The sequence below is a fragment of the Sebastes umbrosus genome, chromosome 3, assembly GCF_015220745.1.
Source record: "Sebastes umbrosus isolate fSebUmb1 chromosome 3, fSebUmb1.pri, whole genome shotgun sequence".
Taxonomy (NCBI): Eukaryota; Metazoa; Chordata; class Actinopteri; order Perciformes; family Sebastidae; genus Sebastes; species Sebastes umbrosus.
The window spans coordinates 36432067-36450381 of NC_051271.1; the positions used below are offsets into that span (position 1 = coordinate 36432067).

General features: G+C 39.7%; 2 protein-coding genes across 4 annotated transcripts in view; one reads left to right on the plus strand and one right to left on the minus strand.

Annotated features, from left to right (window-relative positions):
* Positions 1-430: 430 nt before the first annotated feature.
* On the plus strand, positions 431-11529 carry p2rx3b (purinergic receptor P2X, ligand-gated ion channel, 3b). Its single transcript, XM_037765028.1, has 12 exons — positions 431-993; positions 2382-2517; positions 2607-2678; positions 3437-3506; positions 3717-3810; positions 4619-4696; positions 4801-4942; positions 7172-7308; positions 8799-8892; positions 9580-9645; positions 9986-10063; positions 10910-11529. The coding sequence occupies exons 1-12, from the start codon at positions 872-874 to the stop codon at positions 11033-11035; spliced, it is 1215 nt and encodes a 404-aa protein (XP_037620956.1). The 5' UTR covers positions 431-871; the 3' UTR covers positions 11036-11529.
* Positions 11530-16139: 4610 nt separating this feature from the next.
* The window catches only part of LOC119485320 (E3 ubiquitin-protein ligase DTX4-like), a 39705-nt gene continuing 37529 nt past the window's right edge, over positions 16140-18315 (minus strand). For all 3 annotated transcript variants that reach the window (XM_037764829.1, XM_037764828.1, XM_037764827.1), the window contains exons 11-12: positions 17873-17971; positions 16140-17756 (exon numbers count right to left, since the gene is read on the minus strand). In XM_037764829.1, coding sequence (XP_037620757.1) covers positions 17625-17756; positions 17873-17971 — 231 coding nt within the window. In that variant the 3' untranslated portion in view covers positions 16140-17624. The remainder of the gene's footprint in view (positions 17757-17872; positions 17972-18315) is intronic.

The window sequence follows — 18315 nt, forward strand, 5'->3', positions numbered from 1 at the left end:
CCATGTTTCTACTTTCTCTTTCTCTCTCCACTTTTGATTGAGCTGGGCTAGCAGTTTCGTACTCCTTCCAGTCCTTTGCTAAGCTAGTCTAATTATCCTCTGGTCTATTCGTACTGGTTCTGACTATCCCTTTAAAACTGCAATATATGCATGTTGGATAGCCTGGCCTAAATGCAAGTTGAATAAATTTAAAGACCAATTTTATTGGCACTAGTCAATACTCAAACAGTTGCTGCTGTTGTATTTCCCCCCCCTTGACTGTGAACCCAGAATGCTGCACACAAAAAACCTTGACCATGAGTCCAGGATGCACTGAGCAGAAGGAGGGGGGGGGGGGGGGTGGGGGGGGGGGGGGGGGGGCTTTGAGGAGTGGTTTAGATAATCGAATGGGGGGAAATCAGAGACAGAGAGTCAGAGACAAAACGAGAGAGAGACTGGCCGAGTGGGTGAAGATAGAGATACGGACAAAAGAGAGAGAAAGCTGTTTACTTGTTGACCAGTTAGTCATCGTCATACATGAAGGTACAGGAAGAGAGCATTAACTGAAGACTGGTTTCCATGAAGAAGAAGAGATACAGCTCTTGGATATCTGGACTCTCACTGTTGGATTTTTTGTTTTTTCCAACACAAAATAATAATGAAGATGTCAGCCACATTTGGGGACTGAAATATGCTGTAGGTGTATTATTGCTGCAGGCACACAGCTGCTTCATTTGGACTTCAATTTCAGCTTTTATATCCATAATCCATACATAGTGGAATTTTCTTTATACTTACGTAAATTGCTTTAAATTCCTTTAAGTCACACCACATACAGAAAATACACAAAGACAAGCTTTTTTAAATATTTATTCACGCACATAATGCTAGGATGTGGTCTTGTATAAAAGACTTCTTCACCTATGAAACCACCAAGTCGGTGGTAGTGAAGAGCTGGACCATCGGCATCATCAACCGTGTCGTCCAACTCCTCATCATCACTTACTTCATCGGGTGAGTATTTCCATTCATTCTGCTGTATTTTATGATTATTTAATTTGGTTTAGTTGAATGAAACAACATATTTTTATTATATATTTATTATTATTTATTTTATATATATATATATATATATATACATATATATATATATATATATATTTAATATCTAATGCCATGGATTAGGCATTGATTATCATATCGCACATGCCCTTATTAATTGACATTAATTACTACTTATGAGTAAATCATGTAATGGTGATGATGACACAATTGGACAAGTTTAGAATTAAAATATAGTGTTATTTAAAGCTAAAAGCACTGTTATATATTACATTATTATTACTGTTATTACATCACTGTGAATTATTCAAATACTATATGCTGTGTATTGATTCAAAATGTTAATGTTTCAATATTAAACTTATTTATTTATCACTATTAATTAGATTCAAGTGTCCTGTTACTGACATCAAAGGAGACACATTTCCACAATTTTACAGGCTAGAAGCACTATAATTTAAGAAAATAAATAAAATTCAATCTTATTTTATTCATTCAGTATCACTTAACAAAAAGGAAAAAGTCAACCAGTCAAGTTATGCTAGCAAATTATTTGTTAAATGTAAGTGTTTGTGGGGGTTTTAGGTGTTATTTGTATTGCAATTTCTAGGTAATCATTAAAATTATTATCAAATTAGGATTCATTTAACTAAATTGAATTTCAGGTTGGCATATATATATTCAAATTCTCCTGTTCTATAGATATGTAAAGGTGTATAACACTTACCAACAGTCAAATATGCTTTTGAGTCTTTTACTGGACGTTTGACATTTTCCCGCAAATAGTCATTTTTCACAATAATTGTATCTTTGTCCACAACATTTCTGTATCTTTTGGTAACATCACAACTTACAGTTTGTACTTTTCCGATATATGTGGTGATAGTGTAGTACCTGCATTACACACACATGCTCTCAGGATATAGAGGCAGTTGGTGGTAAACTCAGCTCAAATCAATCTGTCTGAACAGGGCCTCGGACTGTGAGTCCTATAACTGAAAACGTCCCTGACAGCTGGCAGCTGCCACACAAAAATGAACATCAGCACGCTAACAAAATCATTTAAACCCAGCAAAGTTCTCTAACTAACAACTAACTTTTATTTCAGGTCACTGCTCTATCAGTCCACAGCAGGTGACAACAGTCAGACAGCAGCTTTAGCTTTTAGCCTATCAGTGAGTGATACATGAACAGGCTCCACTGAGTCTTAGAATGAGGTCTGAGAGAAGTAATACACAATACCTTTTCTTTTTTTAATGTTTCTGTTGTCTGTCTGTGTGTGTGTGTGTGTGTGTGTGTGTGTGTGTGTGTGTGTGTGTGTGTGTGTGTGTGTGCTTCAGGTGGGTGTTTGTCAATGAGAAGGCCTACCAGGTGAGAGACACAGCTATTGAATCCTCAGTGATGACCAAGGTCAAAGGTTTTGGAATCTACAATGACAAAGTCATGGATGTTGCAGACTACGTCACTCCTACACAGGTAGGCCTATGGACGGATAAATAGATGGAGGGATAGATAGATAGATGACTGACAGTAGTATACAGTGATGTGCTATGTGTTTTTCGCAGGGAGCTTCAGTCTTCTGTATCATTACCAAACTGATCACTACAGAGAACCAAGTCCAAGCATCCTGTCCTGAGGTTAGTCTTCGTCACTACCATTACTGCAATACTAATTCCATGGAGTGCTGCAGGGATGACGTATTTCTGTAGGCCAATCAGGAAGTTAGCATCACCCTGTTTCCTTTGACAAAAAGCCAATGGGACTTTTCCATTGGGTTTTGCATCGTTGCAGAAAATAAGCTCTGTGGCAAACAAACGTTTATGATACTTATATGTTTTGCTCAGCAAGATCAATTTCCCAAATGAACACCGCTTTTATGATTTTTGAAGTGTGAATGCAATCGGCAGAAGTAAAAAGCTAATGTTCACATTAATGTGAGTAACACAACAAGGCGGACTAGTGTTCAGTGTGATGGCATCTAATGCCCCCGACAACCTCTGAAGTCTCTTTTAACCACTTGTTAGTAACTGCCTTTTTTAAAACACAAAATGCTGTTCGGTGCTGAGCATGTTGTGTATACTAGGTTTATTATGTATACTGGGTTTATTATAGCTCACTGTAAACAGTTGCCTGCTGCTGCTAGAAATGATGCTGACGAAAGAGCAGAGACTAAACCAAAACAGTAAAGTTGCGGCCATAAAACCCAAAGCCATGATCTTAAAGACGCTAAAATCTGCCTAGATCTGAGGGGAACTGCAGAGTAGGGTGATGATTCTCTGTGGGTTCATCACTACGAGCAATCCCCTTTGACATTACACGTAGTCATTTGGTCCATTGTTAATATAAAAATAATGATGTGTGTGTGTGTGTGTGTGTGTAATTTTGTGCTACCCAGAGTGAGAAGAAGTACATTTGCACCCAGGACAGTAACTGCACAAAGCACCGCAACAAGCCAGGAAGTTATGGTGAGACCTTCTCTCTGTTTCTTTTTCTTGTTTCATCATACTTGATAACATGTTTGATGAAAATGTTATTATTATTATTATTATTATTATTATTATTATTATACTTATGCTGTTGAATTACTATGTTGGAAGTGGTATCTATTTCTGAGCCTAACATTTATTGTTTGATTTTTGTAGTTTGCATAAAAGCTTTTCTTTTTTCCCGCTCAGGAATTCTGACAGGGAAATGTGTTCCTTTCAACACCACCGTCAAGATGTGTGAAATAAAAGGATGGTGTCCTGCCGAGATCGACACCATCAAGACGTAAGACGATACTGTACATGTGATAGAAAGCTTTTTACGTTGCCGTGCCACTGTTGGACAGCCCATTATTCCGAAACCCCAATAGTCTGAAAAATGTCCCATTGGACCTGAAAGCCCATTTGTCCTACATGTTATTCCAAAAACAAACTGCCATTGTTCCGGAGGCCCATTGCTCCGAAAATACAAACTTTATGTGCAGTGCACAGAAGCACATGGATAACTATTATGCAGAATTATGTCATCGGACCTTCCCCGTCGCAATGAGTGTGTTTTTTTTACCATGACAACGGCATGACCCACCCTACTCTATCTCTGGTTGACTTACCCTGATATTCTAACTGATCTCACTCCTCATGCCTAAACCTAACCAACCTCACCAACAAAGGCAACGAGTAATAAGAGGTAGATTAATGATAAGCCGTTCTGTAATTAATTTTCAGATATCCATAAACACATTTCTCCCGGTCAAAATTGTATTCTCACTAGTCTAATTAAAGGACTAATTAAAGGACCAGTATGTAATATATTTACTGTAATAATCATAAAATGACCATATGTCATCAGAGATTAAGGAAAAATGCTAAATTGAAATAAAACGGAACGTGTATTTTGATTTGGCCCGTGTAATCTCGTCCACTGCCCATTTCAACAGCCCATTGCCTATGGAAGTGTGTGCCACACCATGATACTCAAAGACAAACAGTTTGTGCTGGCTTTGTGAGGCTCGAGAAAAAATTACATATTTAAACACAATGCTGTTTGTTTGTCTGTCTTTTCTTCTGTGTTTCTCCCTTCACCTGTCTTTCAGTACGCCAATGATGGAAGTGGAGAATTTCACCATTTTTATTAAGAATAGCATCCGCTTTCCAATCTTCAACTACACCAAGTATGACAATTATGATTTTAAATATGGTGATGATGAGGATGATGAGGATGACGACAACACTGGAGTCTGACATGTTGATATGATATATGTCTGTATGTGTACAGAGGGAACTTCCTTACTACCATCACTGACGATTACATCAAAAGATGTAACTTTGACATGGTGAACAACACCTACTGCCCCATCTTCAGAGTGGGAGACGTGGTCCGCTACGCACAGCAGAACTTCACTAAACTGGCCGACAAGGTAGAGTCAACGCATGTCGTTTTTCTGGAGACGGGCACGGCTCGATCCACTCCTCCATAGAAGTTAACCTTAAACATTTCCATTTCGCGGCGCGTTTTATCAGCTTGCTTTGTTACACTTTGTATCTGTAACCTGTTCTGTGATGGTGGAAGTGATCCCCCTGTGAGCCTGTCTCTAAGCAACCATGTCAACACATTATTTTTTTTCTCAGACAGGGAGTGATGAGGTATGTGGGTATTATATCACGGCTATGAACCAATCAGAATGCTTGATTTTGAGCTACTCATTTTCTAAGCTTTTGTTACAGAGAATCGTTCACTTTGAATAAACACACAAAAACACTGAGGTTAAAATTAAAGAATATAAATGCAATTAGGGGACATAATACATTGACACAAGAAACTAGAAACCAAGCAGGAAAGTCTTCCTGACGGAAGATATTATACAGCTTAATATACTTTTCTCAAAGTTTCGTGGCTGAATATATTGTAGATGTGTTCTTTTTATTGCTTTTCTTATTCAATTCAATTCAATGGGGGCAATGGGGCAATTGGTTTGGAGCAGTTTGTACATAAAAACATAGATAAAACAGGGTGACACACAACAACAAGAACAACAATATATGTAAGCTAAAAATATAAAAACAGGACCTAAAACGATTACTGGTGTAAATTAGACTAACTAATAAATAAATAAACAGACTGAATAAGAACAATAGGAGGATCAGTCTAATAAGGGATAAAAGGATCTGTCATGGTAAAAGGATAATAGTCCTTCAGGATAAACTGACTGCAGAGGGGATAAACGATTTAGAATAGCGGTTAGTATTACAAACCGGTAAACCATAACGACATCCGGACGGCAACAGAGAAAATTCACTTGTAAGCACATGACCAGAAGATGCTAAAATACATTTCTGCTGGTTACAAAAGGAATTCAAATCTCTCTGTTTCACACCAATAATCTTAGAACAGATTTTAACAATACTGTTGAGACTGTTTCTGAAAAAAGAAGAAAAGCAAAGGAGACTCTCAATGAAAGACTGATAAAAAACGACAGAGGATTACGGGACTAACTGAGAAAGAATTCAGTTTCCGTAAGAGATGAATTATCTGTTGCCCCCTCTTTACAATAGCCTCAGTGTTGACATCAAATTTAAGTTGATCATCCAAATACGTGCCCAAGTACTTGTAAGATCTTATAATTTCCACATTATCATTATGAATGGTATAATAATAATAATAATGGGTAGAGCCTTTCCATGGTCTGACACTGGACCCTGGAAGAGGGATAGTAAATTTGATCAGGTAGCTGTCCTCCTGAGAGCTCCTGCAAGCATCAGTATACTGTACATGATGAAGAGGAGGGGGGAGAGGACACACCCTCGTGGCGAGCCTGTGGATGTGGTTCGGGCGTCTGACAAATGGCCATTTACAGACACCCTCTGTGTTCTGTCAGTCAGAAAGTCCATAATCCACAGTACAAGCTGATGATAAAAGATCACAGATCATTCTTTCTGTTAGAAGATGAGGCTGCACGGTGTTAAAAGCTGATGAAAAATCGGCAAACAAGAGCCGAGCGTGAGTTTGTGGCTTTTCTAAGTGTCTGTTTAAGCAAATGAAATAATAAACACAACACCAAAGTCACACTGAAACAGACCAGAGTCTGCCTGAGTCTGCTGCTGTCTCTGGAGCTCTGCCCTCCTGCGGCCGCAGACACAACAGCATCTTCGTCTCTGCTGCAGCTGCTGATTCATCTCCTTTCTTCTGTTCCAGTCTCACACAGTTTAACAACACGACATTCTCCATGAAACTTTTGTGATAAAAAGTTACAATGTAAAAGTACAGATTTTTAAAAAATACCCAAAAAAGTACACACACAAAAAAACCTTTGTCACAATGAGAGTAAATGTAATTTCTTACCTCTACCCCTGTCTCATATGATTATATTTGACAACTGTTATCAACAACTGACCCAGACTGGAACAGACCAGACCCAGTTCAGCTGACTCAGACTGGAACGGACCCGGTACAACTTGGTGCTATCAGTCATCATGCCCATATCATACAACACATATAACACAGGCAGTGCAAAATACCTCCGCAACATATTAGCCATATTAGCAAATTAGTTATATATAAATGTAATTCCTAAGGAGACAGGATTGAGCACAAACATTTATTCATTCTTTCATTCATGTGCCTCTCTTATTTTGAAAATTCTCCTCAGGGAGGAGTGATTGGAATAAAGATCGGCTGGAACTGTGATCTGGACAAGTCAGATGACCAGTGTAACCCTTCGTACTCGTTCACTCGCCTGGATGCCATGTCACAGAAGAACGCTGTGTCACCGGGCTACAATTTCAGGTATTCAGCTACACAGTTGGACCGATGTGTTAAGACACAAAGCGCTCACGATTAGACCTTGAAGACCGGTTGCTGGATCCTTAATCTAGATGACAAAAAAAAAGAAAGACTAGGACAGCGCTCCAATTTCACTTTTGCCACACAAATGTTTCAAGCAAGATGCCCTTCTTCAGCGTGTATTCTGGCAATTTCACAGTCAGTATACACAGGTGGGGTGACCGACATAAAAGACTTTTATGCTTTTTTATATTCAAGAAAGGAATCCATCAAATTTCACATTGTGTTATGATCAAGAACTGGAACTGGACTCTATGGCGTCTGTAAACGAAGCTAAATCTGTTTTCAGGCTCACTTCATCCTGATGCAATAGGGAGAAATTTAAAGGCAGGGTGTACGGTTGACGGGCAACTCAAGCTCAAGAGGAGCATCTGTGTCATCATTGACCTCCACCTCTGGCCTACGTATGTAATTGAAAAAAATCTTTTTTTTATAAATAAATTCCTCTTAAATCTTAATTGACAAATGCCCATGTTATTCTAATAAACAAAATTTCAAGTAAATTGAAGGAGAAAATAATAATGTGGCAAGCGGGCAGGTAGGGGTATGGCCAGAATTCAAAGACAAACACTGCACACAAACAAACAACAACTCACACAGGTAGTGTGCGGTCACTATGGCAAATGCTTGCAGAGCACGACAGGTGAGTTACGCCCCGGCGAGACCGCCCGCATGAACAGCGCTTGGCGGCTGCGGGATTCACACATCGGTTGTTCACAACAGCTGCGTTTCTGCTGCTGCTGCCAGCCCTTTCTTTCTACATAGAATTTGCCTTTTATAATGGCCATTTCATTTCATTATAAATATATATATATATATATATGTATATATATATATATATAATATATTATTTTATTTTAGACAGAGAAAGGTAAAGAACCGTGTGGTAATTTGTAAATAATAGTAATAATCCACAATTAAAACCCCATACTATATTAATTCATGGAGCTCTTCAAGTCACTGCATGTTCTACATCACTGTCCGGCACATATTTCAGAATAAAAGCCTCGTGTTAACAAATTAAGGAATTCTGTCCACAGAAAAAAATGCTTGAGGGCTTTTATTTTGAAATGAAAGCAGAAACTGTTGATTTAAAAAATAGTCTTTACTTTTTTTTCATCTCCCTAACATTTTCTACAGATACAGACATTGAAACTTTAGTAATGTTGCTGGTATGATGTCAATATACAGTCAATAAATCACCTTCACTGTCTGTTGGTGCTGTGAAACGCGCGGCTCACGTTCGTATGCCGAAATAAAAAACAAAGTGCAAAGTGCTTTTATCTCTATGTGTTCAAGTGTGACATATCATTTATGGGTTAGGATTTTCTTTGTATTACACCAAAAAAAATGTGTCTAAGTTACACACTGTTCCATAAGCTTTAAAGTGTTTTCTTTAATATAAAAATGGCGTGATTTGTCTGTTTGTGCAGGTTTGCCAAATACTATAAGATGGAGAATGGGACCGACTACCGCACACTGGTCAAAGCCTACGCTATTAGGTTTGATGTTCTAGTCAATGGAAATGTGAGTATATATATATCTTAGTGTGTGTCAACATTTGTGTATACTTGCAAAACACTATCTATTATGGATAATGACAAAGAGATATGGATCTGTATGTTTTGACCGCTCAACATAGAAGCTTCTTCATAAAGTACGAAAATATATTTTATGGCACCAGTTGCATACATTTATTTATTTTTTTATACTTGCATACTACATCTTTTTTAAACATCTTGGGTATTCTAAATGCTTTGTTTAGCCATCCGCTTCAAATACAAGCGTACTTGTTACTTTAAGTTTCACTTTCACAACGTGGTAGGTGCAGTTTTTACCCGTCTGAAGGATTAGCGTGGTAGTGATAAGCACTGATAACGCCCATTCAATCGGCCGATAGCGCTCGAAATGTTTAGCATTACAAGAGCAGAATAGCAGAATAATTTATACAATACATCTACAATGTGGCCATACTGTTTGGTGTGTGGGACACTGAAAGAGTTATTGTCTTTAACATAATTTCAGGTCAGATAAAGTAGCCATGATCACTAAAATTCGATTATCAGGTGTCATCAACATTTTCACATAAAGCCTGGGGTCGTTGAATTGGAAACTCATAATAGTAACTATTTTTCCCATCGGCCACTATATTAATCACAATCACACCCAGGAGACTGAAACCTGTTGAAATAAACTACTGTTCTTCCTTTGTAGGCAGGGAAGTTCAACATGATCCCTACACTCATCAACATGGTGGCAGCCTTCACGTCAGTGGGAGTGGTGAGTTTTATTGGTATACTTGACACAACTGATAAATGGAGCCAAACATTCCCCTTTTACTTCTGATTTTAAGTATTATCTCAAGTACAATCTGACCTTTGTTGTACTTAAATACATTGCAAAAATGCCCTCCCACCTCCCTTCTCACTGAAGCTCAACTGTAAACTATTTTAAAACATGAATAGTGACCTTTGAGAAGATCTGGGGTTACTATTGGGCTGAATTTTAAAGTTTCATCTGTACTTTTGCTTTGTTGAGTGCTTTGTAAATAAAGATTATAATTATTATTATTATTATTATTATTATTATTATTATTATTATTATTATTATCATCATACAGGGCACGGTGTTGTGTGACATCATACTGCTGAACTTCCTGAAAGGAGCGGAGCAGTACAAGGCCAAGAAATTTGAAGAGGTAAATTAACCCAGTTCTTCACAATGTAATGTACACTTCATTAGATTTGAACTCATTACTCAGTGTTGGTGTTGCATTAATTGATTGTTAGCCAATTGGGGGCAGTGGGACATGCTGTAAACACAACAGTGACCACCCTTTAAAGTTGTTATGGTGAAGTTCTTAGCAAATATCCAATATTCACTCTCCTTTTAGCTCTGGCTTTGGTCTCCACCACCAACTCCTGAGAAAAATATCTGTCTATTTAGCAGCTAAATGCTCCACTATGTTCACCAGCTAGTTGCTAACTGTGTCTATTCAATGCGGTATCACGCCAAAGCGTGTAATAGACCCGCCTGTCCACCAGAAGATAGCATGTCAGAGTCACGTTTTGCCTCGCCGAGGCGTGAATATTACACACATGTACGAAGGTGCAGTACCAGCAGGGGGGCAACAAAACCACTTAGTTAGGTTAAGGAAAAACCTCATGGTTGGCCTTAAAATAAGTATGTAAACTAAGTACAATATGTACGGAAACAACGTGACATAAGTACAGAAAACGCGCCACAAACGACACTAAAAAACAATTCACAAACGTCACTAATGTACGAAACAAAACACCGGTCTCGAACACCCGTCTCCTGGTTGAAGGTCCTGTGTTTTTTTGACCCATCCAGCTTCCCTCTCGCCCTCCATAAGCAGTCGTTCTCATTTTATATTTTACGTCACTAGCTCTGAGTGTAGCATATTTACGCGGATGCATTTACATTGCAGTCAGAATTTCAAATTTAATGTATGTAGTATGAATAGAGATGGCAATAAGTGTGGTACAGAGCAACATGTCTCTCTCTCTCTCATATACTGTAGGTGTCCGACAGCCCGATGGATTTCCAAAGCAACGGGTTGTACCGCTCCCAGCTGTCACTCCGACACAATGAGACCATGATGAGGTCCAGTGACTCCGGGGCATTTTCTATTGAACATTACAGCTAAATGGACAGGAGCAACAGCCACTGGTCTCAGCAGTGGACTATGGAAAACAGATGTGGGTTGGGTTTCTCTAAAAATGTTTTGAGTTTTAGCAATTTTATGCATTCAGGGCATCCCGGGCCGTCTTTATATAATACAGTACCTCAGCGTTACCAATATTTTTATGTCAATGTCTAAAAAACTTCTGATTGTTACTAAATTTATATTATTCTTAAATGTATCAAAAGTGCTACAAGCAATGACGAACAATATATCTTAAATCAAATGAATCAAATACAAAAGTGTTTTTGCATGGTGACACATTTGGCATGTGACATTGGCTCAGGATTTTCCGAGCAAGAACAAAACCCTTTTTGTGTTTAAAAAAGTGAAATTCAACCTGAAAAAAAGATTTCACGTTTGAGCACTCTTGAAACTACTGGAATGCACCACAACTATATTATGAAGGCCTTTTTTTGTGACAAGAAAACAGGAATAAACAAGACAGCTGGCATGAATTGATTCACTTGCTTGCTCTTCTTTAACAGCTCTATTGTGGTTTCTGCTCTGATAGATTAACTCTGGGTGAGGGAGCTGGATTGTAGTTTGATTTGATAAAAGCAGCCATTTTTGTCTTGGATGATAACAAGCTGGATAAAGCCACAACGGTGATGGAGAGCACGCTATTCCTAATGGATGTATGCGTGTCATTGTCCTTGATCATCCAAACAAGTGTTCTAAATTAATCTGCTAATTACACATCCGCTCAGATTGGTGTTGGCCAAACAGAGGTACTGCAACCTCCGTGTCCGTCACGTGATGCCATTGGACCCAAACAGACTTTTTCCCATAGACTTACATTGGGAAAGAGACGGCCGTAACTCAGCCGATCATTTTTTAATCAACTCCCCAGTACGAACACCTCGTTTTGTACTATTAAATTGTTACCAAGAAAACAATAGTGTAATGCTACAGCAACCAACCAAACAAGTGTGTGCAGCAGCATCATGATTAGCATGTTTTACATATATAATTGGGACATATTTCCATACTTTTTATTATTATCTGGACACCGGGACAAACCAGGTATACCAGGATGTCAATCTGGTCCGGAAATAGTTAACTTATTAACGTTGGTAGCTAGCTAACGAATGTTTAGAGAAAGATGTGACGTTGGCCAAATGCAAATTTAGTGATCATATGAGGTGGTGACATTTACGTGAACATTCATGCCATCAAAATGAACACAGAGCCCGTTTTATAAGACTCAAATTGAATTAAATTTAGACGTTACCTAACCTCCTGAAAACCACGGAGAAAGAGCGACGAATGGCAGCGATGGCAGATCATTTAAAAGATTGACCTCGCCTTTTCGTTGGCTTTTACAAAGATGGGACTATGCGGCGTGATTGGCTGTCAAATTATTGACTTTGACATTTGATTTGCTTGCAAAAGCTTGACTACGATACATGATTGTTTTTTTAAATGATGGAAATTTGAGATGCAGACAAGCGGTCAGATACTGGAAAAGGTATGTAAGGTAGGATGAGCTGATTGTTTTTCAAATAGAAATGTAGATGAGAATTTCCTACAAGATGCACAGGTCAATACGTCTTTTTTAATTAATATCTCACAGCAGTTTCTTTTTTATACACCTCTGTCTATGGCTATTAAGAATTAGAACGACACAACAGGTAAGTTTCATTCTTTATTTTGGCCTTGTATTAATCACCCATACTCCAGCAATTATTTTTGCAATATGTACACTTTGCTGTTGATGCTCTCTCTCTCTCCATACCGAGAACCGATGATCACCTTTTCCCCACCCACCCCTCATAAACATGAAGACAATGTCACGGAAGGCCCTTCTTATCCACGGACGTTTGAAGGAAGTATTGCCTTCAGTAGGGATCAGAACTGTTCATGGGAAAAAAAAATCCACATTTAAAGAAGGGACATGGCGAGTTACTAGTCCTGGCTGTTTGCTACTGTTTGCTCATGCGGCTTCAGACACTGCACACCGTCGGATCGAAACCTTTAAAATCGACCAGTATTCTCTTCCAAAGACACTTGAGGTTAATAATTCATCACTTTTTAAACCCCACAATAACCAACTCATGGCCGAATCTGACTCCATTCATCCAATTCATAAAGTCAAGAGAAATAGTAATAAAAAAAAAAACATTTATTTCAATTTCTTGTTCATTTGTTTAGAAATGAAAAACATTATTTTATTAACAAAAATCCACAATCAAGTGAGTGATTTACTGGCCATACAAAATCAAGTGTTTTTCCCCGGAGTCACTGTGCAGTGTTTGGGCCAACAGAGCAAGAAAACTGCAACAACGCAGGAGTGATTTTATATTTTACAATGTTTCAAATAATAATTTTCCTCATGCCACCTGCACTTCAACCATTCTGCTGCCGAAAAGAGGGGCGGACGTAAGACGAAGAGCAAAATGTCCATCGACACGTCGACTACGAAATCTTCCAGGCTCACAAATGTTGAGAGCTCTGGAGGGCTGACGAAGGCTCAGTGCAGAACAGCAGCAGGACAGATGATATGTAGAAAATAAAAGTATTGTTTACCCCCACGGAAGAGCAAGTGTATAAGGGTTTGACTTGCTATTAAAATTCATTAAAACTTTTCATTAAAAGTCTACCATCAAATTCCTTTTCCAGAAAAGATGACACAAATCAGCTTAACTTTCTGTACACAATGAAAAAAAGAAGAAAAGACATATTTAACAATACTTTGTAAACTCAAATGAAAAGGGGTCAAATTAATACAACGTAAACATACAAAATGAACAAGGCAGTTTACTCTATGATAGTGTCAAGAGAAATGCTATTAAAAAACAAAGGCATAACTACATTTCATATTAAAATAACATAATAAAGAAGGAAGGGAGTACCATCATCAATCATCATCACAGTTAAAGGATAGGGATTCCCGTTAAGTACCAACATAATACCGTAAACTGGGAGCATACACACACACACACACACACACACACACACACACACACACACACACACACAACATTGTGATAAGGGGTCATGTACAGACCCAACTCAAAGACTGGGCAGTGTGTTATTTGTCAGGAGAGGCAGAGGTAAGAAGAGGAGAGTTTTTATGTGTGTTGTTGAGATCAGAATGATGCTACTGATCTCCAACTGAGGTCAACAAGTCATAGATTAAATGTCCCATATTGAGTATCGTGTACAGTATACTTAACAATTTGAATTGTAACATCGCCACATAAAGAACTCACATTTACTGATCGGCCGACACAGCAGGCTCATCGGATTTAAACGCGGTGAATCCACAGAAGGACGGCCTTCTGGTCCAGATGCTGTAAACTGGCCTTATTGGATGGATCTCAGTGCCAGCCAAGCTGGAGCAAGCCCAGTTGTGATGTGTTTCCTGTAGTTGGTTTAAAATTGGTTTTGGGGACTTGCAATTAGGCTTGTCGCGGTAGTCGGGTGTTACACGGTGGTCGGGGCACACACCGATTACATTACATACCCATCGTCGTTTCACTTTTTTTTTTTTTACAGAAATAAAACCCATTTAGTTAATTTTGGCATATCAGCAGCATGTTATCAATAGATAGTCGGATGACGGACGCTACAAACTGACAGTGAACGCATCTTAAGGAGTCTCAGCTCAGAGCAGCAGGTGTCAGAGTGTGAAGGATTTGGTGTCGAAGCGAAAAGCAAACTTTGCCTATTTGGCAATATTTCAGATTTAAACCCAGAACTACAAGAGAACCGTAATGTTTAATGAGGCAATCAGCGCAGAGGAGGACGGAGCAGACACGGCCGGTATGCACGGCGCAGCGGCGCCAGGTAGACCCCTGCTGCCCCGCAGCGAAGGCTGGACCGGAGAGGCCAGACACACCGCCACCTGACGGTCGAGATCAAGGTAAGCGCGCTACATATATCCCCCGCCACTTTTCTTGTAAAATGTCCGGTGTTATCAGTAACACCGGTGTTGTCACGAGTTTATTCAAATTTCCTAACCGTCACATCCCTACTTGCAATATGACATTTTAAAGGTGCTGAATGCAAGCTTGGGAGCATTTTCTATTGCCTCCGCACGGCTCTCAACATGCGACGGCTGAGCCGGCGGCTCGCAGCTAACGGCGCTAACAGCGGTAACAACAGCAATAGAGCTGACAGAGATAACGGTGTTGACCTGGAGGGCGGGGGGTTCCACGCTTCCGCGACGACTTATCGACCCTAACCGCCGTATGGGAGCAGTTGCAGAGCGGCGTCTGTGAGCTAGCCGGTGGCTCACATGCACGAAAAAGGCAGGTACGGCCGGCCCGGCTATGTCAACGAAGCAAAGAGGAGCTCTGATTACGGCACACACACATAGAGGGAGAGAGACTTCATTCTCTGCTCAGGTAGACATTACTCCTCTATATCTTTACATTCAGTAAAAACGGGGAAATAATCATTTACTATTTATCTTTGATGACACATAAGAGGGGAATTTACATTTGCAGTACATACTGTAAGTATGGGACCCTTTAATTGCCTGACTGTTTAATCATGTTTTCCTTCTTTATTGTGTGTGCGTGTCTTCATTTGTAATGCTCTACTAGTTACTAACAACCACATATGGAGGCTAAGTTAAGGATGCACCGATGTTACCAAGACCGGATCGGCAGGCTGATACTGACTCAAATAGCTGGATTGCGTCTCGGTGACAATGGGGCCAATCTATTCTATTCAATTCTATGTAGTATATATACTACATACATTATAGACTTGAATTTAATTCCTGTTTAAGTTTTGACCATTTTGTTGCCGCATTAAAAAGGTTTATTATTCCTGATAAATTGCTGGATTTATTATTTTAATAATACATAGCAGTAAATTTATATCTATGTATTTATTTGTTACATTTTCTTTTACAAAGTTAAGATTGTAATGTTTTAAAGTCCAGCCTGATGGCGCCTTACACATGAAAGAATGATCCCAGTCACTTCCACACAGTGAGGCAAACAGCTTATTAATTAAAGACCGGTATTGGATCAGTACCCGGTCGGATCGGTGCATCCCTAATCCCAGCCTCCTTGACAAATTGTCAGATCGACCAATTAAAATTAGTGTTTTGTATGTGTTTGACCAGGTTGTGACCTCTGCTTCAGGTCTCCCTCTTGTCCTCTCCATCGCCCCCCCCCCCCCCGACCCTCTGCCCAATCTAAGAGGCTTCCTGTCTGCGAGACCAGCCCCCACCAGTTCATTTCTCTTCAGTTTTAAGCACTGACAGTGAAGCTCGTTCAACTAGAACTAAACACTTGGGCCTCGAAGCAAATCCTCATCGCTTCTAGGCGACCCTAAAACAGTTTTTATTCCCCATCCTCACCTTTTTTCTCACTGGTGCCACACTGTTGACGAGATGCAACAGCATTAACGCCCACTGAACACAACGTGAACCGTCAATAGGGACAAAAATATAAGATATATAAGTAAATAGCGGTACCTGTGTGTCTACGGTTAACTCGTACCACAGTGGCTCAATAGTAAGACTCCAAATAGGACCAAATGACGAGGCCTCAGTTTGGTCTTTTGTCATTTCACACACAACCATAAATGTACGGAGAGCCTAGGTCGTATAAAAACCCCATCAAGTCAAAGGTAGGAGGTAAAGTATGGAAAGGCATTAAATGAGGATTATAGCAACAATGATAAAAAAAAAAAAGTAACACGTGTGGATAACTCATAGTAACATGTTTGATTTGTTCCAGTAGCTTGCAGGCTGAATCGTAGTTCATCAGTACCACCACAAGAGGGAGCGACGGCACTAAACTTCAACCACAAACAAAGCAGGTGGTTTGAACAAAAGCCGGCAGAGTCCATCTGTCTTTCCCTTCATCGCTCTTCTCGGTTTCCTTGTGTTTTTTAAATGACAGCCAAAGTACCCGTTGAGTACCGTACAAGTTAGTTTTACTCTACTCCTATCCTACGCTACATTCATACACCATCTTTTGTCTCTTTCTGCTACATCATTCCTGCATTCCTGTCCCCTCCCCCCACCACTCCAACTTCTTTCTCTCTTTGTCCTTTCTCTTCCAGTTTTCATTGAACTGCTCTTACATTTTGACCTTCTTTTTCTGGTTACTCTCTCTCTCTCTCTCTCTCTCTCTCTCTCTCAGTAAAGTGAACTTGTTTTTGTCCTAAATATTAGTACCATTTCATTCTCACTTGTTGTCATTTTAGTACCTAGCTAAAACCACGAGTGCCATCATTTTCTTCGCCTCCTCGTCCTCTTCTTTCTGCGTTGCTTTTTTTTTTCCGTGCTTGCTTGTGAAAACTGTGAAGTTTGGACAGACTTGCATTGACAGGCGAACCCAGCGGTGACTCTTGAAAAAGCGGTTCCCCTCCGCAAAACCAAATCAATGTCTTCCAGAACCCGAGATGTCCCCCCCCTGCACCCCTTTTAAGTGCTGGCAGAGAGAGTGCGTTCTCTTTTCCTCCTCCTGCTTCTGTTATTTTCACGGTCTCTTCCTCTTCTCCTCGTTCTCCCTTCCACTCTTCGTTGCTCTCACACGGATTTCTCCTCATCCTCCTCCTCCTCCTCCTCCGCTGCCTTGTCCTTTCACTTTTCCATCAGTCCGTCGTCCTCTGTGATGCCCTGAGCTCGGAGCTCTTCCAGAACGTTGTTGAGGTGTCCGGGGTCGGGGAAGCCGTGCCCTGTCAGGTTGGAGCCAAACTCTGTCTTATGGTGGACCTTGAAGAGAGGGAGGGACAACAACTGTTTTCTTTTGTTTCTGTTATAGATATCACAAACTACAGTTTATAAAAATCCATTTCCTGAGTTACGGTCTAACGTTATTGTGTCTGTACCTCATTCCAGATGACGGTGTCAGACTCTCCGGTCGTGCTCGAAGTCCCAACTGAGAAGATCAACCTGCGGTCCCATGCCACCAGGAGCAGTCTCAGTACCTGAGGGGTAAGGACAAAAGTTTATTTAAAAAAAAAAAAAAAAAAAAATAAAAAAATTTAAAGGGCTGTGTGCAAGTTTTGACACATCAAACATTTTTGAATTGTTTTTTTTATTGCCAATGTGTGAACAGGTTGTAATCTAACCCTAAAAATTAGACCTTCCGTGACTTTCTTGGTTTCCTCTATAAACCTGTAGACTGCTTTTGATGTGAAGAATGCGGGACGTTTTTTTTTCCGGGGGAAATCCAATGTATGTGACATCATGCATGCTCATGAGTTTACTCTATTCTCCGCCTCAGGACTAACTGTGTGCAACGATAAGCTAACATTCGGTTAGAAATGGA